Source organism: Xenopus laevis, chromosome 7L (genome assembly GCF_017654675.1).
Source record: "Xenopus laevis strain J_2021 chromosome 7L, Xenopus_laevis_v10.1, whole genome shotgun sequence".
Lineage (NCBI taxonomy): Eukaryota > Metazoa > Chordata > Amphibia > Anura > Pipidae > Xenopus > Xenopus laevis.
In genome coordinates this window covers 123210943-123232037 of record NC_054383.1, presented here as the reverse complement: position 1 = coordinate 123232037, position 21095 = coordinate 123210943, and the positions used below count along the sequence as shown (strand labels likewise).

Here is a 21095-nt window from a genome sequence, read left to right as displayed (position 1 = left end):
ATTACTTCTTGTTTCCTCAGATTGACATTTTTTCTCTAGGAAGATTCAGCAAGGTGAAGGGGTCCAGCACCCTAAAGGTGGCCATAAACGGGCAGATAAAGCTGACGATATCAGTCGTTTGGACCGATTTGACAGCTTATCTGCCTGTGTATGGGGGCTTCCGACGGGTCTTCCCAATCGATATCTGGCCACGATATCGATCGGGAAGGTTGGATTTTTAACCGACCGACCCGTCGGAGCCCCTTGGCGCATCGTAATTTGATCGTTCGCCATACGGTCGAACGTTCGAATTACCCCCGATAAAGCCATGCTGTTTAGTGGCATATCGGGGAAAGATCCGCTCGTTTGGCAATGTCGCCAAACGAGCGGATCTTTGAGTCTATGGCCACCTTAAGGGTAGTGGAATACTGGGAGATTGCAGTAGTCACCCAGCCACAATTCCCCTACTTGGGTGACTAATCTCCTTGAAATGCCTTCCCGCCAGCAAGAATACGAATCGGGGTGGCAAACATTTCCGAAGTTGCTTCACGAGGAAAATCACGTCGCAAATCCAAAGTGATTCTCCCCTACTTCGGGCGACTAATCTTCCGAAATGCCTTCCCGCCGGCAATAATACGTATCGCCCGCGGGAAGGCATTTCGGGAGACTAGTCGCCCGAAGTAGGGAAGATTTGTCGCTGGGCAACTAATCTCCCCAAATCTTCACGTGCGCCACCACCCTAACGCTGCAGCTACACTTTGCTAATTCTCAGCCCAAGGATAAACGCAGGCTAAAGTCCTGCAGAGGGTCGGGTACCCGCTGGTTACCCACAAAAAAAAGCAGGCACCCTGCGGAATGAGGGGAGGATTTTCAGGTGCGGGTATAGATGCAGGTCTGAGAGTCATGGGGCTCATCAGTACTATTGTCTATATTTTACTCCTTTTAAAGTTTTACAAAACTTGTTTCTGCCACCACCCACTTTTGATGATGTCACTTCCGGTTTGATGGTGGTCGATGGGTTGCAGGTCGGGTTGCGGATAAGGCAGTTGAGGGTCCGGGTCGGGTAGTGGATCAAAGTGGGTAAATATGTGGGTTGTGGTTCGGGTCGTGGGCTGCGGGTTCAGGTCTTAGAAATTGGTTCCGCACAGGACTCTAACACAGGCTAAGAATCAGCACATATGATCATATATGAATCAGCTCTCTTCTGTGTCTGCACCTGGAGCTACTGAGTTGGCCCGGGTGCCAGCAGGCAGAGCTCATTTCAACTGTTCTGTGTGCATGCACTTGGGCTTGACACCGAAGCTCCGAGAGAAGACAAAGAGGAGCACCAACTGTAAGCCAGCAGGTCAAGAATCAGCCCAGTGTAGCCGTAGGCCAAAAGTCTGTTGTTACTCGTGTTATTATCTGCTTGTGAATCATGCTGCATACTGCCAATAGCAATACATTAGCCAGCACCCCCCAGTGCGAAAACGAGTTGTCATTGAAAGCAAACTGATCAAGTCTAGAAATCAAAAAGCAGGAAACCCTAAAAGTACAAGGGAAATCTGCTTCCATAAGGACTCTGCTCAGAAGTAGTAAACGCAATTTTACATTTCTTAAAGAGCAAGTCCCCCCCCCCCATTTCACTGCAACATTTCAAATGTCAATTGGTCTTCATTTTTTTTTTTTTATAGTTTTTGAATTATTTGCCTTCTTCTGACTTCCAGCTTTCAAGTGGGGGTTGGGGACCCCATCAAAAAACTAATGTTCTGTAAGGCTACAAATGTATTGTTATGGCTACTATTTATTTCTCATCTTTCTATTCAGGCCTTTCCTATTTATATTCCAGTCTCTTATTCAAATTGATGCATGGTTGCTAGGGTTAAAGATTCAAACCACTGTATGCTACCTGGTACAGGTATGGGACCTGTTAATCAGAATGCTCAGGACCTGGGGTTTTCCGGATAATGGATCTTCTTACATTAAGTCTACTAGAAAATCATGTAAACATTAAATAAACAAAATATAAAGGATTAATTATCTTAGTTGGGATCAAGTGCAATGTACTGTTTTATTATTACCAAGCAGGGCAGCCACCAGGTGGGGACAGGGGGGAGAGTTGTAGGCGGTCCCGATGGTAAGGGGGGCCCGGCCACACCGCACTTTCTTGATTAGCCGGGCCCCCCTGCTTTCGGGAAGGCAGAGCAGGAGCACAGGGGGAGGTATCTTCTGTCCATTACTTCCCCTTATTGGTCACTGAGTTTAAGTACCGGTTGAGCTGCTCAGGGATTGGATAGCTGAGGTTTGAACTTCTCCTCCAACTCATCCAATCACCATGCAGCTTTACCAGGACTTGAAATTCTGTGACCAATAAGGGAAGAAAATGTTGTCACTGGAAGAAGATGCAGCCACCTGTGCTCCCCTCCTCCCTTCTGTAGTTGGCGGCTCACTGACAGCAGGTAGGCCACACTAATGAAGTGTAACATGGCAGGGCCCCCCTAAAGGTAACCCTTTGTAGGCTCTGTTGTGTTGTGGGGCCCTGGGCACCAAATTTTTTTTAAACTTCTGGGGGGGCAAGTTTTTTTTACATGGACGTTTAAGGGGGGCCCTGGCCACCAATTTACTTATAACTTGGGCCCTGGCCACCAATTATTTTCCTAGCCACCATTATTTTTTAATGGGGGGCCCTGACCACAAATTTTTTAGTGTGTGGTGGACCTGTAGGTGGGGCTTGTGGTGGGTGCAGCCCAGGGGGCCCAGGAGATTTTTTCATATGGGGCCCTGCGATTTCTGATGGCGGCCCAGTTACAGAGAAAAAGGAATTCATTTTTAAAAATTTGGATAAAATGGAGTCAATGGGTATGGCATTTCTGTAATTCTGAGCTTTCTAGATAACAGGTTTCGGATAACTGATCCCATACCTGTACACACCCCAAGTAATCACTTATCAATTAATGGCCTGTCTCCTACGTAGCAAACACTAGAAAAATGATGGGGCACATCTTTAACGAATGGGTAAAGCAGAGGAAGAGCCTACCAGTCTCTAGATTGCAAGTGTCCTAGAATGGAAAGCTTTACCCAAGTGCTCCCTGGGGGCATTCCTATGTGACAAATTCAGCAGAGCCATAGCTTAGAGGTGAATGAGGTTAAAAAGCAAACGTGATTTTAATTCGATGAAAGGGATATTAAAACAAACAAATAACATATTAAGAGAATAAAAAAAAACACATAATTCTTAGATTAAGTATAATCTCTACTCACCCTTAAACTTGGATCTGATATTAGCCAATTCCTTGTTGATTCTTTTAATTTCTGCTTCTTTACTTTTACCTGAAAGAGTTGAGAAAACAGAGAAAAAATAAAAACCCTCGAAGGCAAGCTGAGAGATGCAGTTCAGTCACATACAAACGATCATGGCTGTCCAAAACTGCTGAGTGGGTAAAGCCGTTCCCCCATGGCAGTTTGAATGAAGAGGCTACACTTCCATAAACACAACTGCAATGCACCTGTGTGTGCACCCCTCTTACAAAAGGGACCCACAGGAGGCTGATTCAAGAGAAAGGCCACCTCTGTGATCCAAGCATTTCTAAGTTCACATACTAATAAAAGAGGATACAGGGGGTAAATCACACTATTGCAAATGCATCACATAAAAGGAAGCAAAGAAACCTTGATTTAAAGAAGAACTAACCCCTAAAAATGAATGTGGCTAAAAATCCCATATTTTATACACAAATTCTTGCACGAGGCTAAAGTTTGAGCTTGTCAATAGCAGCAATGATCCAGGACTTCAAACTTGTCACAGGGGGTCACCATCTTGGAAAGTGTCTGTGACACTCACATGCTCAGTGGGCTCTGATTGGCTGTTGAGAAGCTAAGCTTAGGGCTCGTCACTAATTATCCAGCAGAAAATGAGCTTCCCCTGTAATATAAGCTGATGCTACAGGGCTGATTATTAAATTCTGATGCTAATTGCACTGGTTTCTGTGCTGCCATGTAGTAATTATCTGTATTTATTACTAATCAGCCTTATACTGTGACATTTCTATTCTATGTGTACTGTATATTGTGAGTGGGTCCCTAAGCTCAGTAAGTGACAGCAGCACAGAGCATGTGCAGTGAATCAGCAGAAAAGAAGATGGGGAGCTACTGGGGCATCTTTGGAGACACAGATCTTTACTGCTAAAGGGCTGTGGTTGCCTTGGGCTGGTACAGAAGCACAAAACATCATGTACAACATTTCTAGCTAATTTAGTTAAGCTTTAGTTCTCCTTGAAAAAAGTATTTTATGTATTACTGTACTTAGTAATTAAAATACTGCTTCTAAATGAAAAGACATCCAAGTGCAAGTCCCAAATGATAAAAGAAAAAAAGAAAACAGCAACCACGCTATATAATGTTCAGGTTTCAGTGTTGGGGGGTAATAACTCCAAACAGAGGCTGCAAGTGGAATCTCACAGAGCAGGACAGAGCCAGATGAGCAGAGCAGTTCATAAAGCAAAAACAGATGCTTCACATGTTGCCACAAATGAAAATCCACATCGGTGTAGCCAAGCCTCCCAATCTTACTGCTTCCCCGTTCGTAACTCTGCTAACATCTACTCTTTTCTTCTATTTTACGGAAGCTGTCCTCTGTTTCTTTTTGTTCTGTCCCTTCTGGGCTACTGTAACCATTTCTCAGCACAGCCCTGATATCAGTTCTTCACTCAATAAAATATGTTGCGGCAGAATCCTGTTCAGCGTCTGTATGATCTGTCTCTAGATGCCATTTAAAATTCTGCACTTAATATAAAATACATTTGTGGTTTATCTAAGGCCATCCATAACTTGCAGCAGGTTTTACCACAGGTCTGGTCTCTTTGCCAGCAAGAGAGGCTTGTGCAGAAGCAGGGATTGGTAGGAGCTCAGACTTAGGACTTGGAACACAGCTAAAATACACATTTTGGGGGTTCAATGTAACGTAACTTGCATTATTGATTCTAGTGTGGACACAATTTTTCTCCAGTATTGCGTGATATTCCTGCAACGCCACATTACGTGACTAAAGGTCTCTTTCTCCAATATATCTGCTGGTTTAGTGAGGTCGACCATGTGTGGGGGCTAAATCAGGAAGATCTGATCACCGGTCAGGAAACCAAAAACTGGATCATTCTGCTGGTCTATGTGGACCAATAGTGACATGGCTAGCTATCAGGGTGGTAATCTCAAGCTTCCCATATATAAGGGCCAATAAGCTGCCAACATGGCCAGGCATAAGCTTATTATCAGCCTGTGTATGGGCAGCTTAAAAGGATACTGTCATGGGAAAAAAGTTTTTTTCAAAATGCATCAGTTAATAGTGCTGCTCCAGCAAAATTCTGCACTGAAATCCATTTCTCAAAAGAGCAAACTGATTTTTTTATATTTAATTTTGAAATCTGACATGTGGCTAGACATATTGTCAGTTTCCCAGAAGCCCCCAGTCAGACTTGTGCTTTGATAAAACTTCAGTCACTCTTTACTGCAAGTTGGAGTGATATCACCCCATCCCTCCCCCCCAGCAGCCTAACAACAGAACAATGGGAAGGTAACCAGATAGCAGCTCCCTAACACAAGATACCCAACAGCTGCCTGGTAGATCTAAGAACAACACTCAATAGTAAAAGTCAGGTCCCACTGCGACACATTCAGTTACATTGGGAGAAACAACAGCCTGCCAGAAAGCAGTTCCATCCTAAAGTCTTGGCTCTTTCTGAAAGCACATGACCAGGCAAAATGACCTGAGATGCACCTACACACCAATATTACAACTAAATAAAATACACTTGCTGGTTCAGGAATTAAATTTTATTTTGAAGAGTGAATTATTTGCAGTGTAAACAGTGTAATTTAGTAATAAACACATCATCATAAAAATCATGACAGAATCCCTTTAAAAATCTTAATAAGTGATGCCAGGCAAACGCCATCATCCCGAAAGAACCCATCTAAGTCTCTGCAAAAGGCAGGTTACAGTAATAACACAACTAAAGCATTCCCCCTGCTAAATTACATACTGCCTGATTAGTATTCACCCTAACACATCTATAATGGCACTGACATAATCTCTCTCTCGGCTACAATATAAAAATAACTACCGTTTTACACTCGGAGATGTGCAATTTTGATTTCACAGTAAGCAGTGGCAATATGCAATATCTGTCACTCTTAGCGGCTAAGTAATCTTCGCACACTATAAACAGCATCACAACACGCGTTATTTACATAATTTCTACAATGAAAAGCATTTACCTGCCCGTGTGCAAGAATAAAGGCAATTTCAGCTAGTGTTTTGCTATAAATATTTCATTAATAAAGCCCTACCTCTTAACACTATGCATGCCAAAAACATGCTGTTAAAAAGTGAAAAGTATATTATTCACTACTATTATTATTATACTGTCCAGTGAAAGGGCATATAGAATATTACCCATAGCCTAAGACAAGAACCTCCCCTACCCTATTCCGTAGTCGTTGGATTGTCCCATCCAATCAGCCTGTGTTTCTATTATCATAATTACAAGTTACCCCCCTCCATCCAATGTCCTGCTGAAAATGAACACGTTAACAACCATCAGTTCTCTACCTAGTCGTGTGTTTTGTCACTTGCCCACCTACCAAGCAGGAATACACTAAGAATGACTCTAGGCATCATTATTAATACCCGCACAACTGCTACTGTGTAACACTATTACCTTCCTTACCCTTACTACAGTATAACTGGTTTGTCAGCCCTTTCCTGTGCTACAATAACATGTTCATCCCATGCTTCCATTTCCTACTCCCAATCCATTTCCTCCAGTCTTCTCTTTTGATTCTGCGAATAGCCGTTCCCATCATTGTGATCTTTAAACTTTCACTGTCCCTCCTCAACGTTCCATTTGCATACAATAAAACAGCTCAGCACTTCTATTCACCCAGTATAACTGGACCAACTCCCCTTCTATACCAAGTACAGGTTCATACTGCACGTTCTATGCTGAGTGACAGGCCCAGTTCTCTTCTATAGAGAAATCATTACAGTCTTACCTTTCAACATTAATTCCCAAAGAGACGTTTTTGTACCCCTACTTGTACACATAATGGTATTTAGGCTCATCCACCCTCTACCATTCAAAATATAATTGCTGTAAACTATTAATTCATATGCCACATAGGGTTGCCACCTTTTCTTATATTTTTTACCGGCTGGTGGGGGGGGGCGGAAAAAAAGGGGCGGGCCGTGATGTCAAAAGGGGCGTGGCCACATCACAGAGAACCATAGACTGAGGAGAAAAGGTAAGTTACGGGGGATATGGGGCAGGCCGAGGGCTCTTTTTGAAGGGTATTACAAATTTACCAGCAGCTACATTGCCGGTAGATTTGTAATACCGGCCCAGGCAGGTGTTTTACCGGCCCAGCTGGTAAAATACCGGCTGGGTGGCAACCCTAATGCCACAGTGCAACCATGTGCTTATTTATACAGAATCAGAAATCAGAGTACAGTAACATCAAAAAATGAAAGTGTATTAAAATTAATGAAAATATAATGCAGTATTGCCCTGCGCTGGTAAAACTGGTGTGTTTGCTTCAGAAACACTACTATAGTTTATATAAATAAGCTGCTGTGTAGCCATGGGGGCAGCCATTCAAAGGAGAAAAGGCGCAGGTTACACAGCAGATAAACTCTGTAGAACATAATGGTGTTATCTGTTATCCACTGTTTAACCTGTGACATATAGTCTTTTTTTCAATTTCTGCAATTGCTACACAGCAGCTTGTTTATATGAACTATTGTAGTGTTTCTAAAGTAAACACATCAGTTTTACCAGTGCTGCGCAAAAGTACATATTTTCAGTGCAGTCTAAACTGTTACAATTTTGCAACATTTAGTGAGCCGCATCTCTGGAGTATTAACAACTATTGTATCAATTCTAACAGCCGCCTGTGATGAAACCCAGAGATTCTGCTCAGCAGGGAAATGTATCAACTAAATGTATCCATTTAGAACAGTTTACAGGGTCGGCGACCACCTCTCCTGCTGCTTTAGAAGGTGAAAATGACACTTTACACTTCAATATTAGAAAAACGGTGAAACAGAAATTAGAAAGTAATTGGAAAAAAAGACCTTATTTCTGGTGATCTATCTGAAAACACGCGGCGGTTCGATTTCCAAAGTCGCCACGAGGAAACTTTGGGTGACCGGAAATCGTTTCAGCAGGCCGAAGCAGGGGGAAGGCAGTTTGGGGAGATTATTGCCCCCAGGAGAGGTTATTAGTCGCTAGGCTACTAAATACCCTGAATCTGCCCGTGTGCTTAAGCCCTTAAAGTGACAGTTTCCATTAGTTCTCTCTGCAATGCCACCAACCCCAATCCCTGTCACTGCAAATGTCCCCCAGCTTCCTTCATTCACAGCCCCAACCTGCCAAGAGTCAAACACAAACATTGTACAGTCATTAGCAGGGACCCTGACACAATTTCTGTCAGAGAACTACAACTCCCAGAATCCCCTATGAGCTCTGGTCGGTGGGAGGAGTAGTCCAGCCCCTGTAGGAATGCCAAAGGTCACCCATCCCTGGAGCAATAGAATCAGTGAGAAACACACAGAGGTGCCCATGGGTAACAGGACAGGCCTCTCATAGGGACACACTTACAGTTCCTGATGTCAGAGATGAACACGGCCAGACCCCGCATCCCGTCACCCTTTGACACGGCCGGCATCTTCCCTGGTGTGTGCGGTCCCTTCTCAACCTGGAGCTGAGCTGATCAGATGAGCTTGGGCGGGGGCAGCTATCCTACACCTGGGAGAAGGAAAGCGCCGTCAAGGTGGAAGAAGTACGGGGGAGAGGCTGGGATCAAGGGGCAACAATATGCGGGTACCCCTGAAACAGGAGATTACTACCCCTAAATAATGTCTGAATGCGCGAACCAGAAGGGGAGAGAAAAAGCAGGGGAACAGCAGGAAATCCGCCGCAGGGGGTTTGGTCCCGCCCCTCCAACACAACCATTGGATCTCAGATGGGCTCTACGCCGATGAGTGGCCAAGAGCTCAAGTCTATCACAGACGTCTAGAAAAGGCGGAGATAGAAGGGTGTGGCATGGGAAATGACGTGCTCCGGCCAGCTCCGTACATAAGTTTTATGCGATTGAGCGCTAGCTTGCTGCTGAGCTGTGATAGGGCGTAATCTAATAAGTGGGCGGGGCCAATAAGAGACCCACCTTTTATTTGCTTTCCCCCCAGAGTAACGGTTCTTATAGACACCTACTAATGTTCTTAGTGTGAACTGATCCAGTTGGATGTCATCCGATGGATGACGTCTTGTGGCAGTGTCTCTGTGAAAAATAAATATATATCTCTGTGAAAAATAAATATATATCGTGTTTATGTGAAATATTCCACACAGTCTCTGTGATAAATTAATATATATCGTGTTTATGTGAAAATATTCCCCACAGTCTCTGTGAAAAATTAATATATATCGTGTCTCTGTGAAAAACCCTTTATGAGGCGGTACCACTGCTTGCACACTAGGATGGCACTCTTGTGCTCCTAGTAGGGAGAGGGTGGACAATATATACTCCAACATTTACTCTTTATCTCTGTAAAATAAATATAGTGTTTATGTGAAAATATTCCCCACAGTCTCTGTGAAAAAAATATATATAGGGGCAGATTTACTAGTGAATTTGTGAAGAAATAATTTTTTGGATACTTTGACCATCGAATATGCTACTTCGACCATCGAATAGTATACTACGACTTCGACTTTGATTCGAAGTAAAATCCTACGACTTCGAAAATCGAAGTACTGTCTCTTTAAAAAACTTAAACTTCAATACTTCGCCATCTTAAACCTGCTGAAGGTTAGCCTATGGGGACCTTCTACAACAAGTCTTTAGTGGTCGAAGGAAAATCCTTTGGTCGATCGATGAAATCCTTCAAAACGTTCGATTCGAAGGATTTAATCGTTCAATCTTTTGCTGAAAAAAACTTCAACTTCGTTATTCGAAGTATTTCAATTCGATGGTCGAATTTCGAAGTATTTTCTACTTCGAAGTTCGACCCTTGATAAATCTGCCCCATAGTGTTTATGCGAAAATATTCCCCTTTATCGCTGTGAAAAATAAATATATATAGTGTTTATGTGAAAATATTCCCCTTTTTATCTCTGAAAAATAAATATATATAGTGTTTATGTGAAAATATTCCCCTTTTTATCTCTGAAAAATAAATATATATAGTGTTTATGCAGTGTCGGACTGAGACACCAGGGTCCACCCAAAAACCATAGGCCAGGGGCCCACTTTCAGTACTATTATTCTTCCTCTCCTCACTCAACCTCTATTCTCCTAGTCTCTTTTCTTTACATACTATAATCTATTGTTCCATCTATTTAACCTCTTTGTTCTCATAGAAATAGAGAATGGCCATGAAATAGGCCAAATGTTTAGCAGCACAAGGGCCCCCTGACACCTGGGCCCACCGGGAGTTTTCCTGGTATCCCTGTGGGCCAGTCCGGCACTGTGTTTATGTGAAAATATTCCCCTTTATCTCTGTAATATAAATATATAATACACAAAAGCCATGAATATCCTGTAAATTATATCCTTATAAACGGTGAGTAGTGATGTCATCAGTTATAAACGGTGAGTAGTGATGTCATTTCTGTCACATGACATACTAAAATTTGTGTATTATAATAAATAAAGTACCCCCAGTTGTAAAATATGAGGATATTAGAAGTTACCTCGGAGTTCCATGACCTGTATAAAAACACTCGGCCTTCGGCCTCGTGTTTTTATATGGTCATGAAACTCCTCGGTAACTTATAATATCCTTATATTTTACAAGAGGGGGTACTTTATTCACTATATATATTGTGTTTATGTGAAAATATTCCCCACAGTCTCTGTGAAAAATACAAAAATATATTGTGTTTATGTGAAAATAATCCCACTACCTCTGTGAAAAATAAATATATATAGTGTTTATGTGAAAATATTCCTCTTTTTATCTCTGAAAAATAAATATATATAGTGTTTATGTGATCATATTCCCCTTTATCTCAGTGAAAAATAAATATATATGGGGCAGATTTGTCAAAGGTCGAGGTGAAGTTTCGAAGTGAAAAACTGTGAATTTCGAGCTATTTTTTGTGTACTTCGACTAGGGAATAGTCATACTTCGATTCGAAGTACTTTTTTGAAGTACTGTCCCTTTAAAACTTCGACCATTCGCCACCTAAAAGCTGCCGAAGTGTTGTTTAAGCCTATGGGGACCTCCTACAACCTGTATGGAGGCAATTGGGTGAGTTTGGGAGATCCAAGGTCGAAGTTAAAATAATTTTTTCATCCACAGAGTTAATGGAAAATATTGTGTGAATCCTACAGTTTTACACAACTTTGTGACAGTACTTTCAATGCCCACTTCTAGGTCATTAATAAACAAATTAAAAAAAAAAGCAAAGGGCCATGGACAGACCCCCCCCCCTCATGCTACTCCATTAACAACACTAGTCCAGTTAGAAAATGCTCAGTTTAACATCACTCTTTGTAATCTTTCCATCAGACAGTTCTATATCCAAGTACAGTACAAATATTATGTTCCAGACCAATATTCCCTAATTTAATATTTAACCTTCTGTGTGGTACTGTATCCCTTTCTTTAGCAAAGTTTAAGTAGATCACATCCAATCGGGCGTTTCAGGCATTCAGACGGCATTCGTAATTCGCCTTCTTCTTCTGACTCTTTCCAGCTTTCAAATGGGGGTCGCTGACCCCAGCTAAAAACAAATGCTCTGTAAGGCTACAAATGTATTGTTATTGCTACTTTTTATTACTCATCTTTCTATTCAGGTCCTATTCATATTTCAGTCTCTTATTCAAATCAATACATGGTTGCTGAGGTAGTTTGGACATACCTCCTAACTGTCCCATTTTCAGGGACACAGTCCTGCTTTTGACAGCTCAATCCGCAGTCCCGCGTTTGTACTGGAAACTCCTTACTTTCTCTGCACTGAACAGCCAGAAAAATAAACAATGTTTCTAACTTAATTGGATTTTGGCAGAGAGCCTAGAACAGCTAACAGGTGCAAATATGATAATTTGTAACAATTTTGAGATAAGCAAATAAGTAATTGTAATAATTTAGATAAGGAGGTCCCTTGGGAAAAGTTAGACTCACAGGTTAAAGGGCAATTCACCTTCATAAGCAAAACTGTAATAACTGAAAAAAACCACAGACATATGTTCAAACTTTCATAACCGGACACATATTGTAAAATGAACATGGTAAATAGGGGGTGTGGCCACAAAAATGGGCGGGCAAAAAAATTCACCACACTACGTACGGCAATTTTTTTGTCCTTCTTTGTCTTTCCAAAATGTTTGGCATTATGAGTTTGGACACTAGCAACCAAATTAATGAAATTGCAAACTGGAGAGCTGCTGATTAAAAAGCTAAATAAGTCAAAAACCGCAAATAATAGAAAATGAAAACCAATTGCATGTTGTCTCATACTACGCAAATTCACCAAGTTTTTGATTTTACTGACCAGTACCTCTATCACAAGACTTGCCTTCGCCACCTCAGACCAGGCGAAGTGCAATAGACAGGAGTTCCTCAAAAAAAGTTTTTTACAGGGTGATAGGCTGAAAAAGATTGAAATTTATTTTTGGGGTACCCGCCTTCCCCCATACATTTGATAACATATGGCACATAAACTATACAGTTGCCCTACATGTGTAGGGCAATATAACACCTATATATAATTTTATTAAAGGGATCCTGTCATCGGAAAGAAAGTTTTTTTCAAAACGCACCAGTTAAAAGTGCTACTACAGCAGACTTTTGCACTGAAATCCATTTCTCAAAAGAGCAAACAGATTTTTTTATATTCAATTTTGAAATCTGACATGGGGCTAGACATTTTGTCAATTTCCCAGCTGCCCCTGGTCATGTGACTTGTGCCTGCACTTTAGGAGAGAAATGCTTTCTGGCAGGCTGCTGTTTTTCCTTCTCAATGTAACTGAAGGAGTCTCAGTGGGATATGGGTTTTTAACTATTGAGTGTTGTTCTGAGATCTGCCAGGCAGCTGTAATCTTTTGTTAGGAAGCTGTTATCTGGTTACCTTCCCATTGTTCTTTTGTTTGGCTGCTGGGGGGGGGGGTTGATATCACTCCAACTTGCAGTACAGCAGTAAAGAGTGATTGAAGTTTATCAGAGCACAAGTCACATGACCAGGAGCAGCTGGGAAATTGACAAAATGTCTAGCCCCATGTCAGATTTCAAAATTGAATATAAAAAAATCTGTTTGCTCTTTTGGGAAATGGATTTCAGTGCAGAATTCTGCTGGATCAGCACTATTAACTTATTAATTTTGAAAATTTTTTTTCCCCATAACAGTATCCCTTTAAGGTTCCCTGGCCTTGTGTAGTGTAATGTATTTGCTGCAGCATATACGGGCATTGCACTTTAACTGCACGCCGTATGCAAATTAGCCAACTCTAGCATAACTTTGAAATGCTGAGCGTATTTTCGCTCGCGCAACTTCGCCAGCGTTCGTTACCCTATGCGCAACTTCGGATCTTCGCGAGCAAGCATTGTCGAGATGAATTTACGCTTGGCGAAGTGTTGGGATGTGCGCAAAGCCGGCACTGGCGAATTTTCTCTAGTTAGTGAATTTGCCCCCATCTAGGGCCACCTTAATACAAAGTACTGCACAGAGCAGTAGATTCTTGGCTACTGGGATCAGTGACCCCAAGTGAAAGATGGAAAGAGACAAAAGAAGAATGCAAATAATAAAATGCATAAAGCATTAAGTAAACATCCCCTATACTTTCTTGAATGTACTGCTTGTTCTCAGTAATTTATTGATAATAGCTGAAACCACAATAATTATTGTAATAGCCATGTACATTTGCTATGTTATAAATGTGGATGTGAGTAACGCTATAAGCCAGTGTCACTTTAGGCTCTTGCCCAGCAGTAAATCGTCCCTAGATATTATCTGCAAGTACCAGAGATGATGCGTTTGTAGGAAAAGGTTCTTGTGGAAGTTGCCATGCAGCGCTACTGGTCTGACTGTGCAGAGGAAATAACTGATAAGCCATTCAGAAAACAATTGCTTTGTAACCAAATGGTGAGCTATGGGGGTCAAATGTCATTCCATGGCTACACACCCATAGGATGAAAAATATTATTGTACTAAACAGGAAACCGGACTCTTCGGCTACAAAGAAACTTTTTTTTAAACAAAAAAGACTTAAAGGGGACGCTGAACTTACATAATTTGTATCAGTAGCAGTAGTATATTTATATATATATATATATATATATATATATATATATATATATATATATATATGTTTTGTATATTTTTTCCACTTTGACACTTAAAAAGATGGTTTACCTTTCAGTTAACTTTTAATATGCTATATAATGGCTAATTCTAAGCAACTTTTCAACTGGTCTTTTTTTTCTATTGTTTTTCATTTATTTGCCTTCTTCGGATTGTTTCCAGCAGGGACTCACTGACCCCCATCTAAAAAGACAAATCCTCTTTAAAGGAGAAGGAAAGGCTTTGTGCTTGTGATTGTATTGACTTACCTGAAACCCCGGGCCGGTGCTCCTATTTTCATGCGCAGTGGAATGGAAAGCCGAATTTTCATTAGTTTTCGTTCTACTGCGCATGCGTCTGCCACGGGAAGTTTGAATAAAGAAGAAGACGGAAGAGGATTGCTCCTTGGTGCTCACTGGTATAACCCCGGGCCGGTGCAGTTTTCTGCTGATAGGAGCACCCGCCCGGTGTTTCAGGTAAGTTAATACAATTACTTGGGGGTGCTTAACATTTGGCACCCCCAAGTGCATGATGCCTTTCCTTCTCCTTTTAAGGAGTGGTTCACCTTCAAACAACTAGTTGTTTTCAGACAGATCACCAGAAATCACGACTTTTTCCAATGACTTTCTATTTTCTCCGCTTTTCTAATATTGAAGTGTAAAGTGTAATTTTTCACCTTCTGAAGCAGCCCTGGGAGGGGGGGGGGTCACCGACCCTGTAAACTGTTCTAAATGGATACATTTAGTTGATACATTTCTTATCTTTGTCCCTGCTGAGCGGAATCTCTGGGTTTCATTACAGGCAGCTGTTAGAATTGATACAATAGTTGCTGATACTCCAGAGATGCTGCTGAGAAATGGATCAACTCAATGTTGCAAAATTGTAACAGTTTAGAGTCTGCACCTGAATTACTGAGCTGCCAGACTCAAACACCAGAGACAGGGACATTCAACTTTACACTGAGATTTTGGAAAAACAGTAAAAAATAAATAATGGAAAGTAATTGAAAAAGGTCTTTATTTCTGGGGAACAATCTGAAAACAAATGAATTGAAAGAAGTGTTTGGAAGGTGAACAACCCCTTTAAGGCTACAAATATATCGTTATTGCTACTTTTTATTACCCATATTTCTATTCAGGGAAGTTCCTATCCATATTCCAGTCTCTAATTCATATCAGTGCATAGTTGCTAGGGTAATTTGAAACCTTGCAACCAGATTGCTGAAATTGTCTCAGAATATCACTCTCCACATCATACTAAAATTTAATTGAAAGGTGAGCAACCCCTTCAATGTGAATATGAAAATGTAGTTAATGAGTCAGTATGAAGTGGAAGAGGCTGTGATTAATTCAGCTTTGGCCATATCATGCCAACATCAACTAATGCAACGGAGGGGCACAGGGATGCTAGCCATAGATGTGCATCAGGTGCAAAAAAAAAAATATAGAAATACATTATGATGCAAATATACATGTGACTGCAGCTCTTTCTCATGTCCTTATGCTACGTGTCCAATGTCGGACTGGCCCACCGGGCAGGTCCGGACTGAGAATTAAAATAGGCCCTGGCATTTGAGGTACACAGAGGCCCAATCAGCCCCCACCAGCCCACTAAATACTGACTGCATATGGCACCTTATAGCAGCCTCTCTGGCATTTGCCAGAACTCACAGATTGCCAGTCCGGGCCTGCCACCGGGATACCAGGAAAACTCCTGGTGGGCCCAGGTGTCAGTGGGCCCTTGTGCTCCTAAACATTTGACCTATTTCATGGCCAAATAGGCTAAATAGATGGAATAATAGGTTAAAGTATGTATAACTAAAGAGGCCAGGAGAATAGAGGTTGAGTGAGGAGAGGGAGAATTATTGTAATGAAAGTGGGCCCCTGGTCTAAATTTTCTTGGTGGGCCCCTGGTGTAAGGTTTTTGGGTGGGCTCCTGGTGTCCCAGTCCGACACTGTACATGTCTGCTTGTAGATGGACTGCATAGCATTGTGGGAACATCTGGAAATGCAGCAACAAGAAGCAGGAGGCCTGGAGAATTACTGTAATCAGCAAAGATAAAGTATGGTGCTCCTGCAGTGCTGGAATTGGGGAGGTATGCACAGGGATGTCATCCCTTCACTTTTTTATTTCTGTGAAATAGCATTCCCTCAGTGGGATGCAGGAGTTTTGAATCCTGGAACAGTTTTTTTCTCCTCTCCACTTCTGCATGCAAATACAATGCAGAGGTAAAATATGATATAGTTAAATATATAAAGGGTTAAAGGAGAGAAAAGATTGCTGGGAGAGAAGTAGAAAAGATAGAGATGTGTTAAACAGATAACGAAGGTGGAATCATCAGAGAGGGTTATAGAGAAGAGAAGAGAAAAATGAGAAAAAGAGAAAAAATGTATTAAAGGAGAAGTCAACCTGTACAGGGAAAAACCCCTCCCACTCTCCCCTTTGTAGGGCCCCCTCCCTCCTCCCCCTGGCCTACCTGCCCCCCCAGCAGTTGGAGGCATTTAAATGCCTCCAATTGCGCATGCGCCCGAAAGTCACAAAGTTTCTGATCTTTTTTTCGGAAACTCTGTGACTTTTGGCGCATGCGCAGAAGATCCTTACCGGTAAATTTGCCAAAAAATGCCGGACAAAGCAGGAAGAAGAGCTCTCAGGAGAAGATGGAGCCCGTTTACTCACCAGCAGAGGACCTGGAAGGAGGGGTAAGTAACAAGTTAGGGGCATTTGCCCCGGGGGGGAAGGTAGGCCGGGGGGGAGGGAAGGGATCCTACAAAGGAGAGGGGGGAAAGGGTTTTTTTCCCGTACAGGTTGACTTCTCCTTTAAACAGCAGCAGATTAAGGAATAGTGAGAGAATGATATATTTGAAATAATCTTGGGTGATACAGAATATGATGGGGTTGTGTTATGTTATGACACACAATATACAGAAAAGGTGCTGTTTTCAGAAGCTGAATTGGCAGCCAAGAAAAGTCATATGCACAATTTTCATTTTGGGGTCCCTACAGGTCACATACATAAATCTATGCATACTGGCCATCAAACTGTGCATTAGAAGAAAATACAAAAAAGGAAATTGCAAAATGGCTTTGCTTTAAAGTGGGTGAAACCCGAACGTATTGGTGCGTGAGGCTTATTATAACAATGGGTGTGGCTTATGATTGTGGGAGGGGCTTGTTTCAGCACACTGCACACAGGGCATCCCTCTACTTTTTTCACTCCAATTCAAGCACTGTGCTCCTTTATGTGTTTCATTCACATTACCTAAAAGCTAAAGAGCTTACCAGGTGAATGCACAATGACAATCTACCATTCTACTAGAAGAAACACAAATAGCATAAATATAAAGTACAATATTTGATATATATTTGTTTTATATTGGAGAAATGTTCCTTTTTATGTTTCCTCCAACCACAGGGTCTGGCAGCAATAGCTAATTATAAAGAGATCACTATCCTTCTTTGCACTGGGAGTGAGAGTTGGACTTCATGATTCTCCTGCTTTCATAGTGACTCTGCAGATTGTTGCAGGAAGGGATGGAACAACAGGGATGGAGTAACAGAAATTATAATCATCTGTGGGATTTAATTAGGGTTGGCACCTGGCTGGTATTTTACTGGCCTGGCCGGTAAAAATGATGGTTGATCCCAATGTTATTAATAGGGAAAAAAATAAATATAAATAAATATATAGGAAGGCCGATATTTTTTTCCAGAAAAGGTGGCAACCCTAGATTTACTGTATGTAGATGATAGAGTTACATGACCTGTGAGGTTAATAAGTAAAACGAGTGTAAGTGAACTCTCGGGTCTCAAGTCCTGGCTATGCTAATGTTTAATTTGTAACCCATGTATTAGTAGGGTTGCCAAAATGCTGCTTGATGCAAGTGTTATAAATCAGGCAGAGAGAGTGGTTCTGGGAAGCATTAAAATTAAACTTGGGAATGGTGAAAGATTATCATAGTTATTAACTGCTATAAGCAGTAAAACATCTCATTTTATGGGGTAAACAACCTGTTGACAGTGATTTTCAGCGATTGTACATCATTCCCATCAGTTCCTGCCCCAGTCGAGTTTACAGTCTAACGTCCCTATCAAATTCACACACACTATGGTCCTTTTTATCAGCACCCAGATAAACTGCCTGCATGTTGTCCTCTCAGAATTATTTATGGTGCATTCCAGTTAGAGAATACGATCATTTAGGGGCACATTTATAAAGGGTCGCATTTCGAATTGAAAAAACTTCGAAATTCAAATACAAAAAGACCAACCGAAATTAAGTCGGTTTTTTTTTTGGTCTAATAGGTCAGTTTTAGATCAGATAGGTCCATATTTGGGCAAATTCAAATCGTTCAAATTGAAGGAATGGCGAATTCAATTCAAAGTTTTTCCCCCAAAAAACTTAGATTTTTCAAACTCCGCCAATTGGCTCAAAATAGGTTCTACGAGGTACCCCATAGGCTAAAACAGCAATTCGTCAAGTTTTAGATGGCGAATGGTCGAAGTCGATTTTTTAAAGACACAGCACATGATAAATTTCGATATTCAAATTTACAGTTTTACTAATGAAGGTGAATTGCCTTCAAGTTGTGAGTCTACCGTTTCCCAAGAGACCTGTTATCTTATATAGTTACAATTACTTATTAGCTTATCTCAAAATTGTTACAAAAGTATTGTATCTGCTGCTCTGGGCTCTCTGCCAAAAGCCAATTAAGTTCGAAACATAATATGTGCCATTGGAAAATTAAAAAAAAAAAAAAGGGCCGCCCCCTGGGATTGCACGATTCATGGTGCACAAAAACATACCAAACATGTTAGGTCACATGACAGAAAAAGTTCTGTCTTTTGCTTCCACGCTTCTTCCTGTTACAGTTAGAGCTGCAGTATTTCTGGTCAGGTGATCTCTGAGGCAGCACACAGACCATCACAAAATGGTGGCACAAGGCAAGAGATGTAAAAGGGCAATATTTACTTAAATATATTTTCCAGTTTGATAAGATTCTTTAATATACCACTTAGTATGATATAAACTATCTGTTGCTTAAGTGTTCATTTTGGGGGTATAGTTTTCCTTTAAGTACGCCCCTTCACATAGGAGAACATCTTTTTGGAATACACAATTTGCATTTAAAGGGGACACTTTGTGTTGAATAAAAAGAAGAGAATTGCTCTTATGGATCACATCCCTTTTATCTTTGGAAATGTTGACGAGGTAAATAAACGAGAGCTCAGCAATGGCGGCTCGGCTGGAAGAGTCAGAAGGTCAGCAGATTCCCCTGCAATGACTGGCAGCAGGAGCAGCAGGAAATAGTGTCAGTCAATAAGAGCTGATAAAGGTCTATAATATGATTAACTGCTGCATCTCCTGCTTGTGACTCATGTCCTCCCTGAAGACATTAGCAGCTAGCGACGGTCATTATTTATCTGTAAATGGCCAGTACATAGACTCATGTAAATATTCCATACAAATGGGGATAGTATATATTGTAGAAAGTTTTAAATATTTTCAACACATATTTATTCAGCAGCTGCTTCAGTTTGCAATGTGGAGGCTAGGGGTCCAAATTACCCTTGTAACCATGCATTGATTTGAATATGAGACTGGAATATGAATAGGAGAGAGCACAAAGTAAGAAAAAAATAGATTTTTGTACTTACCGTTAAATCCTTTTCTCTTGTCCTACATTGGGGGACACAGGCACCATGGGGATGAAGATCCTGTTGCTTGGAGAAAGGACACTAAAAGGTTAAAGTGGCTCCTCCTCCTCCTGCTCTGGGCTTCATCCCCGCCTACCTCCTCAATCCTCAGTTTTCTGACCGAAGAAGAGATGACGAGCCCTACCAATTGCCCATGTGAAGAGAAGGAGCTCCTCCCCAATGCAAGCTAAGCACGGTATGAACCACCTGCTGTTTGAAATTGTTGGTATTTGAACAACAAAAATTATATAAGATATTACCTGATCAATATTAACATGAACTAATACAGGGAGGGAAGGCCTGTGTCCCCCAATGTAGGACAAGAGAAAAGGATTTAACGGTAAGTACAAAAATCTATTTTTCTCTTGCCTAGATTGGGGGACACAGGCACCATGGGGACGTCCCAAAGCTACCCATGAGGGCGGGACTTTTTACCCCTAGTGTTCAGGGAATAACCACCTGCAACACTTTCCTGCCGAAGCTCGTTTGGCTGAGACGAATGTATGCACCTTGTAGAATTTGGAAAAGGTGTGTGTGGATGACCACACTGCAGCCCTACAGACCTGTTCTGCTGAAGCCTGGAGAGGAACTACCCAAGAAGTGCTGAGTGAAGAAGTAGAATGAGCTGAACCCGGAAGGGTGTGGCCTTACCTCGTACCTCATAGGCCATCAAGATTGTTGACCTAATCCATCTTGCATTGGTGGCCTTAGATGCCTTAAGGCTTTTCCGTGGTCCTTCTGGTAAGACAAAGAGGTTGTCTAGCTTCCTTCTACTCTTGGTAGCCCTGGTGTATGTTCTGAGAGAACGAACCACATCTACGTATGTAACTGTTCCAAATTTGTCTTTTGTTCAGGACAAAATGAAGGAACCAGCAGGTCCTGGTTAAGATGGAACTCCTTAGGAAGAAATCCAAGGTAGGTCTCAACACCGCCTTGTCCTTGTAAAAAATCAAAAATGGTGGACGACAAGATAGAGCTGCTAGTTTTGAAACTAGTCTAGCCAAAGTGATGGCTAATAGAAAACTACCTGAAGAGTCAGCAGAGTTAATGGAATTGAGCCAATGGCTCGAACGGTTGCTCCTGCAATACAGAAGGTACCATATTGAG

General features: G+C 41.5%; 1 protein-coding gene across 2 annotated transcripts in view; it reads right to left on the bottom strand.

Annotated features, from left to right (window-relative positions):
- The window catches only part of LOC108696787 (AP-2 complex subunit alpha-1), a 34828-nt gene extending 25860 nt beyond the window's left edge, over window positions 1-8968 (bottom strand). For both annotated transcript variants that reach the window (XM_018226426.2, XM_018226427.2), the window contains exons 1-2: window positions 8610-8968; window positions 3220-3288 (exon numbers count right to left, since the gene is read on the bottom strand). In XM_018226426.2, coding sequence (XP_018081915.1) covers window positions 3220-3288; window positions 8610-8676 — 136 coding nt within the window. In that variant the 5' untranslated portion in view covers window positions 8677-8968. The remainder of the gene's footprint in view (window positions 1-3219; window positions 3289-8609) is intronic.
- Between the last annotated feature and the right edge of the window lie 12127 nt (window positions 8969-21095).